Source organism: Giraffa tippelskirchi, chromosome 11 (assembly GCF_054371585.1).
Source record: "Giraffa tippelskirchi isolate mGirTip1 chromosome 11, T2T-mGirTip1v1.2.pri, whole genome shotgun sequence".
Classification (NCBI taxonomy): Eukaryota; Metazoa; Chordata; class Mammalia; order Artiodactyla; family Giraffidae; genus Giraffa; species Giraffa tippelskirchi.
Window position 1 is genome coordinate 133,876,011 of NC_137285.1, and position 18,341 is coordinate 133,894,351.

The window sequence follows — 18,341 nt, forward strand, 5'->3', positions numbered from 1 at the left end:
GATAAATAAAATATGGTATATGCATAACAATGAATATTATTAAGCAATAAAAAGGAATGAAGGATTAATACATGCTACAACCTCGAAAACATGCTAAATGAAAAAGGACACAGGCCCCATATTGTTATGCTTCCACTTATATGGAATGCCCAAAATAGACACATTCCTTGCACCTGCTTCAAGTCCTTGCCTTGCTGTCTTCTGCGTAAAAAGGTTTCCGGCAGACTTATTCATTGGTGGTGGTTTAGTCACTAAGTCGTGTCCGACTCTTGCGACCCCATGGACTGTAGCCCCCCAGGTTCCTCTGTCCATGGGATTTTCCAGGCAAGAATACTGGAGTGGATTGCCATTTCCTTCTCCAGGGGCTCTTCCTGACCCAGGAATCAAACCCAGGTCTCCTGCATCGCAGGCAGATTGTTTACTGACTGAGCTATGCGGGAAGCCCATTGTTATGCATATACCGTATTTTGTTTATCCATTCATCAGTGGGAGTACATTTAGGTTAAGTATTCATTGGTACTTTCCTCATTTCCTTCAGTTCTCATTAATACTTGATCCATTTTCTTTGCTCACTCTATCTTAAAAGGCATGCACACACAGTCATACACACACCACTCCTTTCTCTGCTTTTCTCTTAGTAGTGCCAGTTAACAGTTACGTGACTATTGAATAACAGCTAAGACATCCAGAGTTCACCGTGTTTTAATTGCTTTATTTATTAATTTACTTAGTCCTCACAATGCCACCATGAGGTAAGTACTTGATTTTATTTTTCCAACAGGAAGATGAAACGCTGCGGTTAAGCAATTACCGCAAATCACAAATCCATCCAAACGGTACAGCAGGGATTCCACCCCGAAGAACTCGATTCGGCAGCCCGTGCTGTTAAACATGATGCCATCCAGGAGAGCCTTTCTGATTACTCGGTACTGCGTGTTCTGTGTGCCTCCACTGAAAGTAAGCTGCCGCTGCGGGAGTTTCCCGGAAAACTACCGCTATCCCCAGGGCAGAGTGCACTGCCTGCTAATTAGTCCCTCAATAAAGGTTTAAAAGTGGGTTAAATTATAAGTCGAAAAAAAATTGGCTTAAAACTTCAAAACGCTAGGTAGGCTCCGCGAGCCACAAACGCGGCTGCAACTCGAAAGACAAGCCGCAACTACCGAACTTAGAGGCGGCTGGAGGCAGTCCAGGAAGGTGGCCCCCTGGACGTGTCCCCGCTCCCCCTGCACGTGTCCCCGCTCCCCCTGCCCCGCCCCCAGCCAGAATGCGTGCTGGGATTGGTCTCCGTGGTTCCGTCCCTGTCGATGACCCCGCCCCGCAAGGCCCGCGGCGGGTGACCCGGAAGCGGTTGTGAGGTGCCGCCGCGCGGCCCAGTTCCCTTTTCCGGTCGGCGTGGTTTGCGAGCGCGACGTCCACGGTGCCCGGGCCCTTCACCATGAGTGTCCCGGCGTTCATCGACATCAGCGAGGAAGATCAGGTGTGCTCCCGAGCCGCGGATGCCGCCTGAGTGGGAGGTGGGGGGAGACTCAGGGATGTGAGGGGCCGAGTCGGGGTTGAGCCCGGGCCAGGCGGGCGGAGCGCTGCCCCGCGGAGCCAACCCCGAAGTCGAGAGCCGCTGTTGTGTCCTCCGCACCCGGGAGTGGGCAGGCCGAGAGGCAGGGGCGCACGTTCCGGGCCTGGAGTTGCCCCAGCCCGCCCGCCGGCGCTCTCAGGGCGGGGTCCCAGGCTCGACGGCCTGCTTCCTGGTTGGTGTCGGGACTCTTCCAGCCTGTAGTCACTTCTGTCTGTCGACACAGTACTTTTGACTCATTGAGAAGGGTATCTGTTTCCGTCCCCGAAATGCAGCCACATCCGGAGTGGGAGGTGGCGAATCTTCAGTAAGCAGTTCAGGGAAAAATAATTTGGTACTAAAGATCAAGATGGCTTTACTACTGTGTGACCGTATGTAGACTGTATTTTATACTCTTACTTGAGCAAGAGTGAGAGTTCTGAAAGCATAACGTCAGTTCCACCCCCAGACTTTTGAGGCATACACCTGGTCAACGGTCTTAATATTTTTAAGTTGCTGTTTGCTTTTTGGTATGTATGCATGGGTAATGCTTCTCATTTTAAACGGAGAAGTCTCAAGTTGAACTAAACTCGAAGTTTGTTTCTCTTAAATTATTTTTGCAGAACTGAAAACTGTTCTCCGAAGTTTTAAGTGTTGTCATTTTGTAGTTTTCTGCTATTCTGCTAACATGGAAATTTCGGTTTCGATGGAAGAGAAAACATTACTAGTCTAGGATAACTTTCAGACCTGAAGAGCAGAGTAAGGGAAAGAAAAATGGAGGGGTGGGGGGCAAGCTAGGGAAGGAGTTGAGCATTAGAAAAGATGTGGAAGGAAAAAAAGCTTGTCTGATGAGGAATGGAATCATGTTATCAACAGTAGGCTATTAGGTTATTAGGGAAAAAAAGTTATTTTTTTTTTTAATTGGAAAAGGGTTGTTGATGCAGAAAGTTTTTGCCGTTGATTATATTAAAGTGTCTTTTCTAGTTAGGTTATGCTACTGTTCTTGTTTCACCCTGGCCATTCCTTTTGGGTAAATAGATGATTGCTTCAGGAGTTTACCTTCCCTCAAGTTCTCCGATTAACCACCTGTGGCCAGTAGGGATGCCAGAGGAAAACAGCAAAGTGTTGATTGAATAGTTTGCTTTGTGCATGCAAAGCAGAAAGTAAATAAATGCCTTTGTTGGGGGCTTGGGGGTGTGGGAACCGTACTATGTCTCCTTCATAGAGAAATATACAGTGATATTTTAGTGCTCTCTGAAATGGTGAGATTTGTTTTATGAAATCTTGTTTATGACACCAACTCATGTGAAGTTTCTGTGTTACCTGAAAAGATCGCACCATCAGATCTACAGGTTTCATATACTTAGGTAGCCAGATATAGCTGTGGGATTAGAAATGTGATGCCTATACATGTGCTAACATGGCCCTACATCTCCATTTCAGGTCTTTATTATCTTAAACACCGTTTACATTCATGTGTGGCTGCCATAAATCCAAGTCCTCAAAAGAATAAGTTATTAAATATTATGTGTGCGTTAGAGTAGAAAATGCCTAAATACCTGGATGTGGTACTATAGTTATGTTTTTATAAGTCCAACAGTGCTTTCTGATCCAGGTATGCATTTTAAAAGAGTAATTACATCATAGATACAATTTGATAGAAACATATTATAAACGGTGACACTCAAAGGCATCTTTTTATTTTTGTGTCTCTCACAGTGCTTATCTCATATAGGTCCTCAAACATTTACTTAACAAATGATTACTCTCTTACAGGGATAATGTCTGTAACTTTTAAAATTATCTGTGTTACGTAGACCTGAGAGCAATAAAACTTCATTTCTTTAAAACAGATCAATTATTCGCTTTCCCCACTTGCCCGGCAAAAAAGCTTGGGTTATGTTAGAAAGGCTTTTGCTGTATACTGAAAGTCCAGCAGGATATATAGGTGATGTGAGAGAAATTCTGAAGGTGGTCAGTGTGGGGGTCATTGTGGGTCTGTGTAGCTACTTATTTAGGAAAACCTTTGAGACTGATGGTGGATGAGGTAGGAGAGAGAATCTATAACATGATTTAAAGTCATCATTAAACGTGGTATTCACATTTTATTTTTTTTAAGAAACAGGACAGAATGCTTTTAGATCTTGCCTTTTGTAATTAATTGTTCGTCTAATAGATATAGAGCAATCTTATTTGATTCAACAGGCTGCTGAGCTTCGCGCTTATTTGAAATCTAAAGGAGCTGAAATTTCAGAAGAGAACTCAGAAGGTGGACTTCATGTAGATTTAGCTCAGATTATTGAAGCCTGTGATGTATGTCTGAAGGAAGATGATAAAGGTTTGTTTTTAATTTTTTTGTATTATTACTAATCATAGACCTACTTTTAAAACTTGTGAATTATATTTGTTTTGTTTTAGACCTTAGAACTTTAAAGCACCATTGTTTTTAATCTTTGCACACACTTTCAATTTATTCTCTTGTGTTAAACCTGTGAAGTAAGCCTATTTTGAGAAAACATCTTTTTTACATCTGTTTTTTGAGTGTTATTGCACAGTAATTTCAGAATGAACTGAAGAAAAAATACGAATCTCTTCATAAGGTTTACATTATCAAATGGGATGTAATTTCAGGTAATCGAAAAGCTAATTATTTGACTAATTCTCTATTTATTGAGATAAAATGGGAAATTTTGAAAATTAGGAGTCTTAAAATCTCTGGTTAAGGTTTGAGATTAAACTTGGCATATAATTAGTATCTTGCTAGTAAAAACTGAAACTGTATACTATATGAACGTGTAAATCAATCTTCTGTTTTACTGGTTGAAAACCAAATCTTGGGTAGTAAGTTCTTCCTCATTTAATACAATGTGTAAGTTGCTTTCTGAATGATAATGGTACAGCAGAGCTGGTTATTTTAAATTCACGTGTTCTCTGTTTTTAAGTTTTTTAAGTTTTATGTTCAGTGGTCTTTGATATATTAAAATTCTGGAAATACATATCTAACTCGATACATTAAATATTATAGTATCACTGTTGTGTTGTCCATACATGTGTAGACGTTGAAAGTGTGATGAACAGCGTGGTATCCCTCCTGTTGATCCTGGAACCAGATAAGCAAGAAGCTCTGATTGAAAGCCTGTGTGAGAAACTGGTCAAATTTCGGGAAGGTGAACGTCCATCTCTGAGACTGCAGTTGTAAGTTAAGAACTGAAAGAGGCTCAGTTTTTCTATGGGTTCTTCATGTTCTGTCATTTATTTGTAAAAAGAATTCTAGAACTTGACTCTCAGCTGTGACTTCTTGGTGATGTGTCTTTGGGCCCCATTTCCCTCCTTGCAATATGATGTTCGTTAACAGTATCTCTGTTAAGTTTGTTGTCAGAGCAGATGGCCTCAATGTACTCACCATAGTCACTGATCTCAAGCACTGCTTTATTATATGTTTACCAGGCTAAGCAACCTTTTCCATGGGATGGATAAGAATACTCCTGTAAGATATACAGTGTATTGCAGCCTCATTAAAGTGGCAGCATCTTGTGGGGCCATCCAGTATATTCCAACTGAGCTGGATCAAGTGAGTTACGATGTGGAATACTTGTTCTGCTTATAAGAAATAACAAGCAAATATGTTCACCATGTCACTAAATTGTCTCCTTTTATCAATCTTGTTGTAGGTTAGAAAATGGATTTCTGACTGGAACCTCACCACTGAAAAAAAACACACCCTTTTAAGACTACTTTATGAGGCACTTGTGGATTGTAAGAAAAGGTATTCAGAATTCATGTACTGACTTAACAGGCAATATAAGTAGTTGGGTAGGATAAGTGCTTTTGCTCTTACTTTGTTCTGTGAGGAGTTGCTATAAATCTCTTCCTATAAATTTCACCTACTAAATTAAAGAAGACTGCAAAGTTTGAAATAGTGTTTCCCATCTTTAAACTTTCTAAAAAGCAAAGCTTGCTTTCCTAAAACTGTTACAACTGTTAATCCCAAAGCTGTGTGTAACATTAGACTAAGTTATTTAATTAGACTAAGCTTTGATGTCTTAGTACAGGGTAGTGCTATCACTTTCGTTTAATGGTGGTGAGGGTCTGTCAGTCAGTTCCTTTAGTCAGTTTCTCTTACATAAACAGTGTCCCTGAGATGAAACCTCGCAATGAAAGCGAAAGAAAAGTGTTAGTCATTCGGTTGTGTCCGACTCTTGGCGACTCCATTGACTGTAGCCCACCAGGCTCCTCTGTCACTGGGATTTTCCAGGCAAGAATACTGCAGTGGGTTGCCAGTTCCTTCTCCAGAGGATCTTCCCGACCTGGGATCGAGCCCAGGTTTCCCACATTGTGGGCAGACGCTTTATACCATCTGAGCTACCAAGGAAGCCCAACTTTGCAATAGACTGTACTAAATTTTATTGTGCTTTTGCAGGGTCTTGAGTTTCTAAGGCTTGTATTTAGCCCAGCAAACTGCATGCCCAAAAGATTTATTCCTCATCCAGTTATGGATGCAACCAAATGATAGATTTGGCCCAGTTTTTTGAATCAGTATTGAAGGATAATCCTGCCATTTTGACCTAGCTTTTCAATTTCTCTTTTCATATAGTGGTTAAAAACTTTTACAAAAAGTAATCAGTCTTCAGTTTAGTTTTATTGCACAGTTTTTAGTGGTTTTCAGTGGTAGGGTGTTTCATATATTAGAGAAGATCAATAATAGTGTTTCTGTTATGTTAATGTAAGTTTTTGCAGACCATTTACATTTATTAATACAAGAGAAAATTATATTTTTGTTGTGAAAGTTGCAGTGTTTTATTATAAGAGAAGTAAGCAGGGGATTTTACATTAACAGCCTATTTCATTTTGTATCAGTGGCTACTGTCTGTTATGTGCTTGTACACTTGCGGCAGCATTCCAGCCAGTTGTCAGTAAGTGTTAAATAGTTTTATATCAGACCATTCAAATAGGGAGGGCATGAAAGCTACTGGAGAAGGAATCTGTATTTTAATATACACTATCATTGTGCAAGCAGTGGAATAAAACTACTGGGACTCAAATCTTGGCCTTCCTACTAGCTATGTGTTAGTTGCTCAGTCATGTCCAACTCTGCAATCCCATGGACTGTAGCCTGCCAGGATCCTCCGTCCATGGAATTCGCTAGGCAAGAATACTAGGGTAAGTTGCCATTCCCTTCTTCAGGGGATCTTCCCGACCCAGGGATCAAAGCCGGGTCATCTGCATTACAGGCAGATTCCTTACCATCTGAGCCGCAGGCTAGCTGTATGACCCTAAATAAATGTCTGTACCTCAATTTCCAACTTCAAGGTGGAAATAATAGTAGTATGTACCTAATAGCATTATTGGAAAGATTAAATAAGATAATATATACACAAAGTTCTTAAAACAGTGGTTTTATTATTAAGAAAGCACTCAGTGAATATTACTTTATTCCTATCATTATCCTTTTCACTTTTTTCAAGCTCATCTTTAAAAAATTAGTCTTTTTTTCTGTACCGTCATTTAAAATGGTGAGTGTTGTTGATGACTACTCATTGGGTGGTGTCTCTAATTGCTATTTAGTAGCTCCTCAGTCTTTATGCGTAAAAAGGAAGTAACTAAGGTTACCTTCTAAAGAATCCCAAAGCTAATTCTCGGAGAGATTGAGACATCAGTACCCATCTGTCCTCTCCTGGACACACCCTAATGTTAACGTATTAAGAAACACCTGCAGCATTTGTCACAGGTGAGCATTCTTTCCTTGTTGAAACGCTTCCTTCAGTTGACTTCGGGGGCTCCTGTCTAGAGCCTCTGCTTCATTCACAACTCATTTTTGGCCCCTCCCTTCTCCAGATCTGCTCAGTTGTTACCTCGTTGGAAAGGCCTTTGGCTGTCTGTGAAAATAACATTCCTCTACCCTTGCATTGCTTCCCCCCACCTTCCCTCTTTTATTATTGCTCCCATTGCACTTATTACTAACTGACCTACTATATTTTAATGTTTATTATCTGTCAGTCCCCACCAGAATGTAAGTTTCACAAGGACCTTAACTTTCATTGCTAGGACAGTATCTGACAAGAGTAGGCACTCAGTTTATATGTGCTAGATGAATGATGACTATTTCTGAAAAACGAACATGTTGGAAAAGCAGTATATGTAAGAAGCAGTGACGCAAGGCAATATGAAGTGGTGGTTTATGGAACTATAGTGTGTATGCCCTTCCAGAGGCATTCAACCCAGCTTCTCTTCTGAACTTTAGGTTTTTATGTTCAGCTGCTTTCTACCTGTTTCTATTTAGTTGGGGCCTTTCCCTGGTGAATCAGACAGTAAAGAATCCACCTGCAATGCAGGAGACCTGGGTTCAATCCCTGGGTTGGGAAGATCCCTTGGAGGAGGGCATGGCAACCCACTCCAGTTTTCTTGCTTGGAGAATCCCCATGGACAGAGGAGCCTGGTGGGCTACAGTCCACGGGGTCACAAACAGTCAGACGTGATTGAGTGACTAAGCACACACAGTTGCTCAAACTCAGTATAACCAAAATGAATTATCGTTTTCTCCCTCTGAATTAGTCTATTTTCCTAGCTAGACATCTTGAAGTCATCTTCTGTTTATTCTATTTACAGTGATTTTGTGAAACAAAAATTTCAGTATATCATTCTTTAGGTTTACATTTTCTTTAGCGTACAGTACAAAATTCTTAGTATGATATAGAAGTCCTTTCTGACATGGGCTTTCATGTATTGCCGTACTGTGGACTTGGCGAATGTGATAATAATCTTGCCAGTTTTGTATGATGCAGTGACAAACTACAAAACCTTTGCTTTCTCTACATAGATACACCCTCCCCCCATTCTCTCCTTGTACACATACCCACACCCACCCACTGCTCCTCCTCTTGGTATCATACTCTAGACATAGTGAACTGTGTCAGATACAAAAGCACCATGCTCTTTCCCAGTCTGGACCAGAGAGGCCGGTACTTGTTCTTGTATGGTCTACAAGCTAAGAATGGTTTTTACATTTTTAACTGATTGATGGTGGGAGGGTGTCGAAAAAAGGCTAATTTGTTGAAATGTGGCCATTATATGAAATGCAAATTTCAGTATCCATAAAATTTTATTGGAACATGCCCATATTTACATTTTTATGTATTATCTATGTCTGCTTTCGCCAAGATTTGAATAGTTGAGGTAGAGACTGTGACCTCTAAAGCCTAAAATATTTATTGCCTGGTGCTTCGTGGAAAGGTGACCTATATTTGGTCTAGACCCACACTCAACTCCTTGACTCTGCCTGAGATGCTCCTCCCGTATTTACAGTGCCCTCCACTTATCATGTCACTTCATACCCGCAGTTAAGAGGTTTATGAGGTTGTAGGCTCAGTGAGGGCTTCCCAGGTGGTGCGGTGGTAAAGAGTCCACCTACCAGTGCAGGAGACACAAGAGACTTGGGTTTGATCCCTGGGTTGGGGAAGATCCCTTAGAGAAGGAAATGGCAACCCGCTCCAGTATCTTTGCCTGGGAAATCCCATGGACAGAGGAGCCTGGCGGGCTACAGTCCGTGGAATAGCAAAAGAAGTAGACATGACTTAGTGACTAAACAACCACAAAGCAATAAAGGCTCAGTGAAGGTCAGGAACCTTGTCTGTCCCCATTGTATTCCCAAGGTGTTGGGCAGTAACGGGCCCTAAGTCGGTGAATGCTCCCCACGCTTAGGGAACTAGGTGAAGTGAAGTCATTTAGTCGTGTCCGACTCTTTGCGACCCCATGGACTGTAGCCTGTCAGGCTCCTCCATCCATGGGATTTTCCAGGCAAGAATACTGGAGTGGGTTGCCATTTCCTTCTCCAGGGGATCTTCCTGACCCAGGGATCGAACCCGGGTCTCCCGCACTGCAGGCAGACTCTTTACCATCTGAGCCACCAGGGCTGCTAAGGGAACTAGGAGAGGATAGTAATTTAAGCTATAAATTTCTGTCACACTGCTGCTTTAAGTTTTAAGATTTGGTTTTTGCCTAGTACCCGGAAAATGGTCTTTTTGTTGTTGTTTCTGCTTCTAAGTAGAATTCTGGGAGTTACCTTGCCCTCTTAGTAAGAAATGCTTACACTTATTGGTGCCTCCTTCATGATTTTATTTATATTGGTGGTTCATGAGTGCAAAGTGTCTCACTTTCTGAGGCCTTATTATATGTCAGATACTGTGCTCTTTAAATGGACTATCTGATCTTTGTGAATTCAGATTTTCTTTAACTGATAAAAGATGTATTCGACTGAAGTATACTATGGCTGTTAAAACTGAAAAATGTGCCCATGCTTGCAGTGTATCACAAGATAGTAATTTGTTTTTTAAATTGGAGGATAATTGTTTAACAGTGTTGTCTGCTCTCTGCCGTACAACGTGGATTCAGCCATAAGTGTATGTATATATCCCCTCCCTCGTGAGCCTTCTTCCCACCCCACCCCCCCAACGTAATATATTTGAAGCTTAGTTTTATGGGAAGTTTTAGAATGTCATTTAACTTTTTTAAAATAGTGTAGCTCTTACTGCTTTTATCCAGGTTGAATCCAAATGTGGGGAGAAAAGAAGGGTTTTTAGAAAATGAAAAGAGTGTTTCTCCTACTTAGCAAACTGAAGCTTTCTGTAACTGGCTGAAGATTTCATCAGTTTAAAAGAAGAAATAAAGGGTGAAGATAAACATTTTCTAAGTTCAGATTGAGTGAGGCATTTAATTATTCCATATTTTTCACTGCAGTCAAAATTGATCATGTAATTCTGGGGGTGATTTAATTGGAAGGATGTCATTAGTGGAGTTATTTAAATATCTGGTGTTGGCTGAGGTTCAGCTGTACTATGCTATCAGTTGCTCAGACAAAAAATCTTTTTTCTCCTCAAGGGCTTCTTATAGCTTGTCTTCTCTGCCTGGAAAGGCACCCAGCCCCAGCCTTCCACCTGCAGTACTCTTCATAGCCAGTTAGGTTACATCCTTCAGGTCTCGGCTTAGTTGTCATTTCCTCAGAGGGAGACTGTCCTTGCTCATTCTATGTGAAATAGCCTCCTCTTTCCTCTCTCGACTCTTATTACTGTATAACATCACTATTTTCCTATGGCACATACTTGTTAGTTGTTATTTTTCCTTAGTTGTTTCTCTTTCCTAATAGAAGGAAAGTTCCATGACTTTCCATAGAGAAGAACTGTGTCTCTGGGTCACCAGTGTACGTGTATCATCAGCACAGTATTGGCACTTAGTAAATATTTTTGAACGAATGAATGGCAGTAATGATACTCTGAAGTTCCTAAAGTTGTATTTCTTTTTAGCGATGCTGCATCAAAAGTTATGGTGGAATTGTTAGGCAGTTACACGGAGGACAATGCTTCCCAGGCTCGAGTTGATGCCCACAGGTAATGTTTAACACAGTGTTCCAGTGATGGCTGTTGTTGTCGGGGCAGAGGCAAGCTACAGTATTCAGTCATATAATGGAGATCATGGTTGCATCCACCAGGGATCCAAACCCATTTGATAGCATGTGCTCCATGATGATTCTAATGTAGCTACCAAAATCCAAGATTTGGTATTGAAAGAACCATAGAATGCATGTGAAATAGCCCTATAGTGTTTGCTATTTGGGGTATTCCTGCAATTGGGGTTCCCAACCTGAGTAGCAGAACTTGTTCTTGGTTTGATTTTACCGTAATATTAAGGAATGTTGATGGGGAAAGGTGGGATTTGTATAAAAATTAACTTATTGCTAACGAGAACTGCTTCAAGCAGTTTTAGGTCTATTTAGTAGCGATAAGAGTAGAATCAGTTTTTTTAAATCTATGGGATGGAAATTGTGGTAATTTCTTTATAGGGTTATTGCTTCCCAAGAACCTGTATATGATGGATGTTGGTAGAAAGGGTAGTTAGTGGAAAAGATCATCATTGACTCAGATTAGAATGCCTGCATTCAAATACTTGACCATTTAATTAGCCCTTAAAACCAGGCAAGTTCTTTTCTGAGCTTGTTTCATCTTTGGTAAAGTGGGCATGATAATAGTTTTAAGTGTCTCAGAGTGCTGGGAGGATGAAATGAGATAATACATGTTAAAGTACTTAATGTCTGACATAAATGGTAAAATATTGCTATTTTATTCTTTGATTATTTTGGTGGTGCTTTCTCTTCAACTGTGTTTTTGTCTGAATAATTTTGTTAAAACAGGCATCACTGATCGATTTATTGGCCTGTTTTAACCCCAGTTTTGTAATTTTTTTTATGCCATGTATGTTGAACTCTTAGATATTTCACTTAATTGAATATATTTTGCAGTCTGCAAAGCTAGTGAAATGTACCTGAATTTCAAGACTCTGAGCTTTGATTTTGTTTTCTAATTAAGGTGTATTGTGCGAGCATTGAAAGATCCAAATGCATTCCTTTTTGACCATCTTCTTACTTTAAAACCAGTCAAGTTTTTGGAAGGCGAGCTTATTCATGATGTAAGTAGTTTATCATTAATGTGAAACGTGTTTTCTGCTAAATCTAACACACTGAACCCAGAACTCTTTGTATGAATGAACACAACTCAGAAATCTAGAAAGAGAACTATTTATTCATTTTTTTTTTATCAGGAACAGACTGAAATTTAGGACTAACATTTAGCTTTTCTCCACTGCTGAACACTCCTGTTCTTCCTTTCTTTCCTTCATCTTCTCCATTATGAACTTGGAGAATACAAATTTCTTCATATTGTATAGTGTCAGCTAGCCCCAATTAGGAAAATAATAAGTCTATTTAAAAACACATGAATGCACTTTTCTAGTGCAATTATAAATACATTATAGATTATTTTCTATTAGTACTACATCATTACTGCCGTCTTTTGGGGTAAATCGTTTAGAGCTCATTGTATTTACTGATTGTTTCATCTAAGTGAATTTGATGAAAGGATATTTACATGGTAATTTGATCAAACAGATTGAAATGTAGAGTCTCCTTGCTGGGAGTCAGTGTCTTAAAAATAGCTAGTATAAATCTTGATTCTGTATTGAATACTGTCTTTTTTTTTTTTGTCTTTATTTGTATAGCTTTTAACCATTTTTGTGAGTGCTAAATTGGCATCATATGTCAAGTTTTATCAGAATAATAAAGACTTCATTGATTCACTTGGTAAGTTTTGGGGATTATTCTTTGGAGGGGTAAGGAGAGATAGGAATGTATGATCCAGAAAATACGATCATGGCCTTATGTGTAGATTACCCTAACCAGTGGTGTATCTTATTCCTTAGATGCATGGTGATTTAAATTTATGGTACTTCTTTTAAAAAGCCACAGTTACATAATTATAGCAGATAGCTTTTTTCCTTCTAATAGAGTCTTTTACACTTGGTTCTCCATCACTGCCCCCAATGAACAAAGTATACTGTATTCCTAAGCAGATCTAAGTGAAGCTATAGATGAAGTTAGAAGTGGAGTTGTGATTTTGTGTGACAGTTTGTTGAAGACAGCATAGTAAGTTTAAGCTTGGTGATTTTTATCTTGAAGTTCTCTTTCTAGACCAACAGAGTTCAGTAAATGTTGCTGAATTGAATCTTACTCATCATCATTGAGCAGACTGCATATATATGCAGTATTTTCTTTCTGGAGCATGTTTTTAACATGGCTAAAATTAAACAGAGAAACCTTAGAAAATCTGTAGTTGAACAGATTTACTTGTTCTAAAACTCTGTTTTTAGAGAGTGAAGACAAATGAAGCTAAGGTGCTTAGTTTTTCTACTGGACAATGATCAGAACACAAAGGCCAGTTGTAATTTTCCATATTAAAATTGAATTTAGTCTTCCTGGTTGGTTGAAGTGTAGATAAAGAATACATTTGTAATCTACTTTGATTATACTATTAGTCCTCAATTTGGTAATCATTAATGCCTGTCACCTATAACTTTTGTGCAGCCATTGGAATTAGGGAAGATTGAATTATTCTGAACATAATAAGGCGTTTGAAATACACCAAGATAACGTAGATGCAAGTGTGTTTGTGTTCAATGCTTTGCCAGGTGCACTAGACCCAGAAAACCACATTCTGTCCCAGTTAATTTGTTTTGTGGCATGAAGCTATGTGATGGAATGTTAATGTCAGCAACCTCTTTATTTACGCACCAAAGAAAAAGGAGTAGTAATTAACACTTTGACACTCCCCCATTGATGTGTAATTGACTGTTTCAAAGGAGCGCTGGTTCATAAGCTATTGCATGCATTAAAATTACGTTTTCTATATTGCAGCATTTTAAGACGGGTCAGTGACAATGCAGAAATTGCTCAATGATGCACATTTTTTTATTACTGCATTAAGGTTTTGACATATTAGTAATGAATAAATGTTTCCATAAAATTAGATTTTTTTATAACTTTAAAATTGAAATATGACACAGAACACTGTGACTTTCTCTTTGAAGGTAATCTACTTTCATGAAACAAAGCACAGCTTTGTACAAGTTTTTAACTCATACTTTACTGGCTTAATAGTTTGATTTTGAGAATAAGAACCCTAAAGGCTTTAAATTTTGTTCTTTGTTTTACTTTAAACATCAATTTGAAGTGTTTTTAAATGCAGATTTCCATGTGTTAGACCATGGTTTTACGTAATTCATTCGAGAAATAATCTTCCCTCCTCTGATAAGTTTTTTGATTTATGGTAAGCTTGTAACTGCACAAAGAGTAGTAGTAAAATAAATTTAACTTCACAAGTATTTTAAATTATATCTTAGAAATTTTAGGAATTTCTATAATTTTATCATATTAAAAGAGGACAATATGTATGTCCATAGAACTGGTACTGTTAAGGAATTTTCTTGTATTGACAAATATTGTATACAAATAAACTTTGTATTTGTTCTCTGTGATAGGAAAAACATAACAGAATTTCTATGTAAACCACAAATCAGATTCCCTGTTTAGCCTTTTGTGTCTCACAATCTATGCAAATTAGCAATCATTTTTAGTAAGTTGTTTGTAAAAGATGTTTTGGAGAAAAACATCTTATTAAATGTTTATTTTTGGGTTTTAAATGTATTAAGACATTATTACAGCTGAAAGTCTGGTTATAAATGTGTAGATTCCACAGGTGGCATCAGTTATTCTCAAAACACTTCGTTTTATTAACACTGACAACTTGAGCCAACAGTAGCACTCTCTTGTGTCACCTGAATTGCCCTAACATGTCCACATGTAATCTAGTGTTGTCCAGTTGCTACCTTCTTGCTTCAGAAAGTTAATCAGCATCTAATTTGCATTTGTTAATTAGGGTTAATGTGCACTAATTGATTTTTTGATGCTTGTAGATTTCCATTAAACCTGCTTAGCAGTACTTACTTGGGTACCTCATTCATTTGAGTTATGATGATCATGTTTTTGTTGAATCTGTGCCAAATAGAAAGCCTGTATCATAATTACAGCTAATTAACAATTATGTCCTATATTAATGGGCTTCCCTAGTCTTCTGCTAATATTATGTTATACATTTCAAATTTATTTATGGAGTACTTAGAACTTTTTTACCAGTACAAACTTGAGGCTCTTAATTACTAGTGAGTGTCATTTGCTGAGTTTACATAATCTGAAAGTTCAGAGAGAAGGAACGTGTAAGTATTTCTAAATTAACTTTAGAAATGTTTTAAGAAATTAACATGAAATAGAGTAATCTGTGTGTTATAATTCAGCTTCTATTTAGGAATAGATGATTTGGGTATTCATGATTTGTATATATTTGTATTTCTAGTTATTTCGTAAATGAACTTATTTTTTAGGCCTAGTACTGCCACTTTGTAACTAATAAGTAAGTCACTTAATCTCTTTACTCCTCAATTTTAATTTTTTTAAAGAGAAAGGATGGGGACTAGGTAGTTTGCTTTTAGGTCTGACAATTGTTTCTGATCTGAATAATTGTAATAATATTTCATTAGAAATTATAAGGCAAAATTTGAATTATTTGTAGTTTTCTACTTTTGCCTTAAAAAGAACAGGTATCACTATAATCATTTTAAACCTGTAAATGTTAAATACACTTTTGCAGTTTGACTTTTAAGTATTAAATCCAAAGTGGCCTAAAGGGAAATTTAATGTTTTCATACCTGAATGTATGTTAAAATATTTTAAAACTCCATGCTTACCAGTAACTAAGAAAACAGTAAGTATCAACAGATACAGAATCCTGTGTTTAAATGGAGAGCTTATTAGTAAAAATAAGTTTTAAGTAATTTAGTAAAATTAGAATGTTCTTAGGAAATGCATTTTGTATGCTTTATTTCCTAAAATAAATAAAATAAAGATTAAAAATATAAAATGTACAAAATGTTTAGGGCCTAAAAATATCATTTTATAGCCTGATCTTAACATTGAATGTGTCACCCGTGGCACTGAAGCAATAAAGAAATGTAGGTATAGAAAAATAATTTTAAATGCTCCATAATATGATTATGGGGTCAGTTTATGGTTTGCAAATACAAGAAGCTTTGTGAAAACTAACATTGTGACACAATTTTACACAAGAGTTATCATGCAGGGCTGTAATTAGTATGGATGCTTATCTGGCTTCACTACTGTGTTTCTCAGGCCTACTACATGAACAGAATATGGCAAAAATGAGACTGCTTACTTTTATGGGAATGGCAGTGGAAAATAAAGAAATTTCTTTTGACACAATGCAACAAGAACTTCAAATTGGAGCTGATGATGTTGAAGCATTTGTTATTGATGGTAAGGCAATTGGAACATTTTCTTGAATTTCTTTCTACCCTATGAAACATAAGATTTTTAATCTTAAAACTGAGTTTAGTAGTTGAGCAGATTATATTTATAGTACTGTGAAAATTCAGTGGGAATATATTCAGTAAGTTGCTATGTGGTTTTTTTGGAGAAGGAAATGGCAACCCACTCTAGTATTCTTGCCTGGAGAATTCCGTGGACAGAGGAGCCTGTCAGGCTACAATCCATAGGGTCACAAAGGGCCGGACACGACTGAGTGACTGAGCACACGTGTTTTTTGGTGTGTACCTATTCCTTGAAGTCATGTAGAACAGAAGGCCTTCAGGGCAGTATATTGTAGTGGTTAAGAGCCTAGATTTTAGTATTAAACCTGTGTTTGAGACTAGGTCTTCAGCTGTGAAACATGAATGTTAATTTGTGGTTGTGAGGATTTAATTAATGCATGTGCCAGCACAGTGCCTGACACATAGTAAATGATCTGAAAATACTAACCATTATCACTTTTTTATAATTGGCCTAGGAATAGGTCCTTCTTCTCCAATAATTGTATTGTGCGTTGTGCTCAGTCACATCCGACTCTTTGCAACCCTGTGGACTGTAGACCACCAGGCTCCTCTGTCCATGAAATTTTCCAGGCAAGAAACTGGATTGGGTTGCCATTTCCTTCTCCAGGGTATTTTCCCAATCCAGGGATCAAACCCATGTCTCTTGCGTCTCTTGTGTTGGCTGGGAAGCCTTAATAATTGCCTTATAAAGTGCAATGTAATTAGGATTTTTTTCTGGGCTTTTTAAGATTAATAAAATGCACATTATTTCATCGGAATGCTCTTAAGTCTCCAAAACAGTCCTATAGTACCTTATTAAGAAACTGTTTCCTGTGTCTTCTGTTTTGTGATTTCAGGAAGAACACTAGAATTCTTACTGAAAATCGTATGTGATATTTAATGCAGATAGGTGCAGCAGCCCGAGGACAAACACGTGGCCTGCCTTTTGGTTGTATCATATTGCTGTGCTTCAAAGAGCTAGTTTGTAAAATAGTGTTGGGAAACTGTCAAGTTTTATTATGGCTTACTTGGTCACAGTTTTGTGCTTTAGGCTGTTTTCCTTGGGAATTTTTCCATATAATAAGTCATGTAAAACCTCTTTTTTCCAGCGGTAAGAACTAAAATGGTCTACTGCAAAATTGATCAAACGCAGAGAAAAGTTGTCGTCAGGTAAGACACTAATACTTTGCAGCATTTTGTAGAACAATTTATTCTGTTTCACTTAAATGTTTATAGAGAACCAAGGTGGTGTTCTTATCAGTTGACTGTAGTTAAATAGTTCCTATTTATCATAATTTTATTAAAGTTCAGACTGAATGTGATTAGCTTATTTAATGAAAGAGTCCTATTTTCCAGCACATTTCATTTAATGGCTCAGCACTGGCTAGAATACTAATGACTTCTGTGTCTGGTTTATGTAGTTCAGGAAAATAGATGGTTTAGGATTAGTGTGAATAGTGAAAGTCGCTCAGTCGTGTCCAACTCTTTGCGACCTCATGGACTGTACAGTCCATGGACTTCTCCAGGCCAGAATACTGGAGTGGGTAGCCTTTCCTTTCTCCAGGGGATCTTCCCAACCCAGGGATTGAACCCAGGTCTCTGGCATTGCAGGTGGATTCTTTACCAGCTGAGCCACAAGGGAAGCCTGGTTTAGGATTAGTATGGCAAATAAAGGTTGTTTTGTTTTGTTTTTAAAAAGCTTCTAGTCATTTTTACAACTCTACATTGTCTTCTATATATATTTAACCTTGCTGTTTTAACTAGATACAAGTGTATTATGTTATAAAAGAATACCAAAGGAGAAAAGGTTGACTAATAACTTTGTTTTTCATTTTTCCAGTCATAGCACACATCGGACATTTGGGAAACAGCAATGGCAACAACTCTATGACACACTTAATGCCTGGAAACAAAACCTGAACAAAGTGAAAAACAGCCTTTTGAGTCTTTCTGACACCTGAATTTTTACGCTGTATAATTTTGTTCTTTTTGAAAAATCTAAATCTTAGTAAAACATAGGCTGAAATCTGAC

At 38.1% G+C, this 18,341-nt stretch overlaps 1 protein-coding gene across 3 annotated transcripts; it reads left to right on the forward strand.

Annotated features, from left to right (window-relative positions):
* The first annotated feature begins 1,357 nt into the window (after nucleotides 1-1,357).
* Nucleotides 1,358-18,340, forward strand: EIF3M (eukaryotic translation initiation factor 3 subunit M). Of its 3 annotated transcripts, none has more exons than XM_081543772.1 (11): nucleotides 1,358-1,477; nucleotides 3,755-3,887; nucleotides 4,606-4,744; nucleotides 4,997-5,120; nucleotides 5,221-5,315; nucleotides 10,846-10,929; nucleotides 11,905-12,004; nucleotides 12,593-12,674; nucleotides 16,113-16,256; nucleotides 17,419-17,479; nucleotides 18,150-18,340. In XM_081543772.1, the coding sequence occupies exons 1-11, from the start codon at nucleotides 1,436-1,438 to the stop codon at nucleotides 18,268-18,270; spliced, it is 1,125 nt and encodes a 374-aa protein (XP_081399898.1). In that variant the 5' UTR covers nucleotides 1,358-1,435; the 3' UTR covers nucleotides 18,271-18,340. The 3 variants fall into 3 exon arrangements, with proteins under 3 accessions (XP_081399898.1, XP_081399901.1, XP_081399899.1); XM_081543773.1 differs by having other exon boundaries at nucleotides 1,376-2,079; XM_081543775.1 differs by lacking the exons at nucleotides 3,755-3,887; nucleotides 4,606-4,744; nucleotides 4,997-5,120.
* Nucleotide 18,341: the final 1 nt, after the last annotated feature.

Coding starts and splice junctions, on each gene's coding strand:
- EIF3M (XM_081543772.1), top strand. CDS start 1,436: ATGAGTGTCCCGGCGTTCATCGACATCAGCGAGGAAGATCAG. Junction 1,478..3,754: donor ACATCAGCGAGGAAGATCAG/GTGTGCTCCCGA, acceptor TTGATTCAACAG/GCTGCTGAGCTTCGCGCTTA. Junction 5,121..5,220: donor TTCCAACTGAGCTGGATCAA/GTGAGTTACGAT, acceptor ATCTTGTTGTAG/GTTAGAAAATGGATTTCTGA.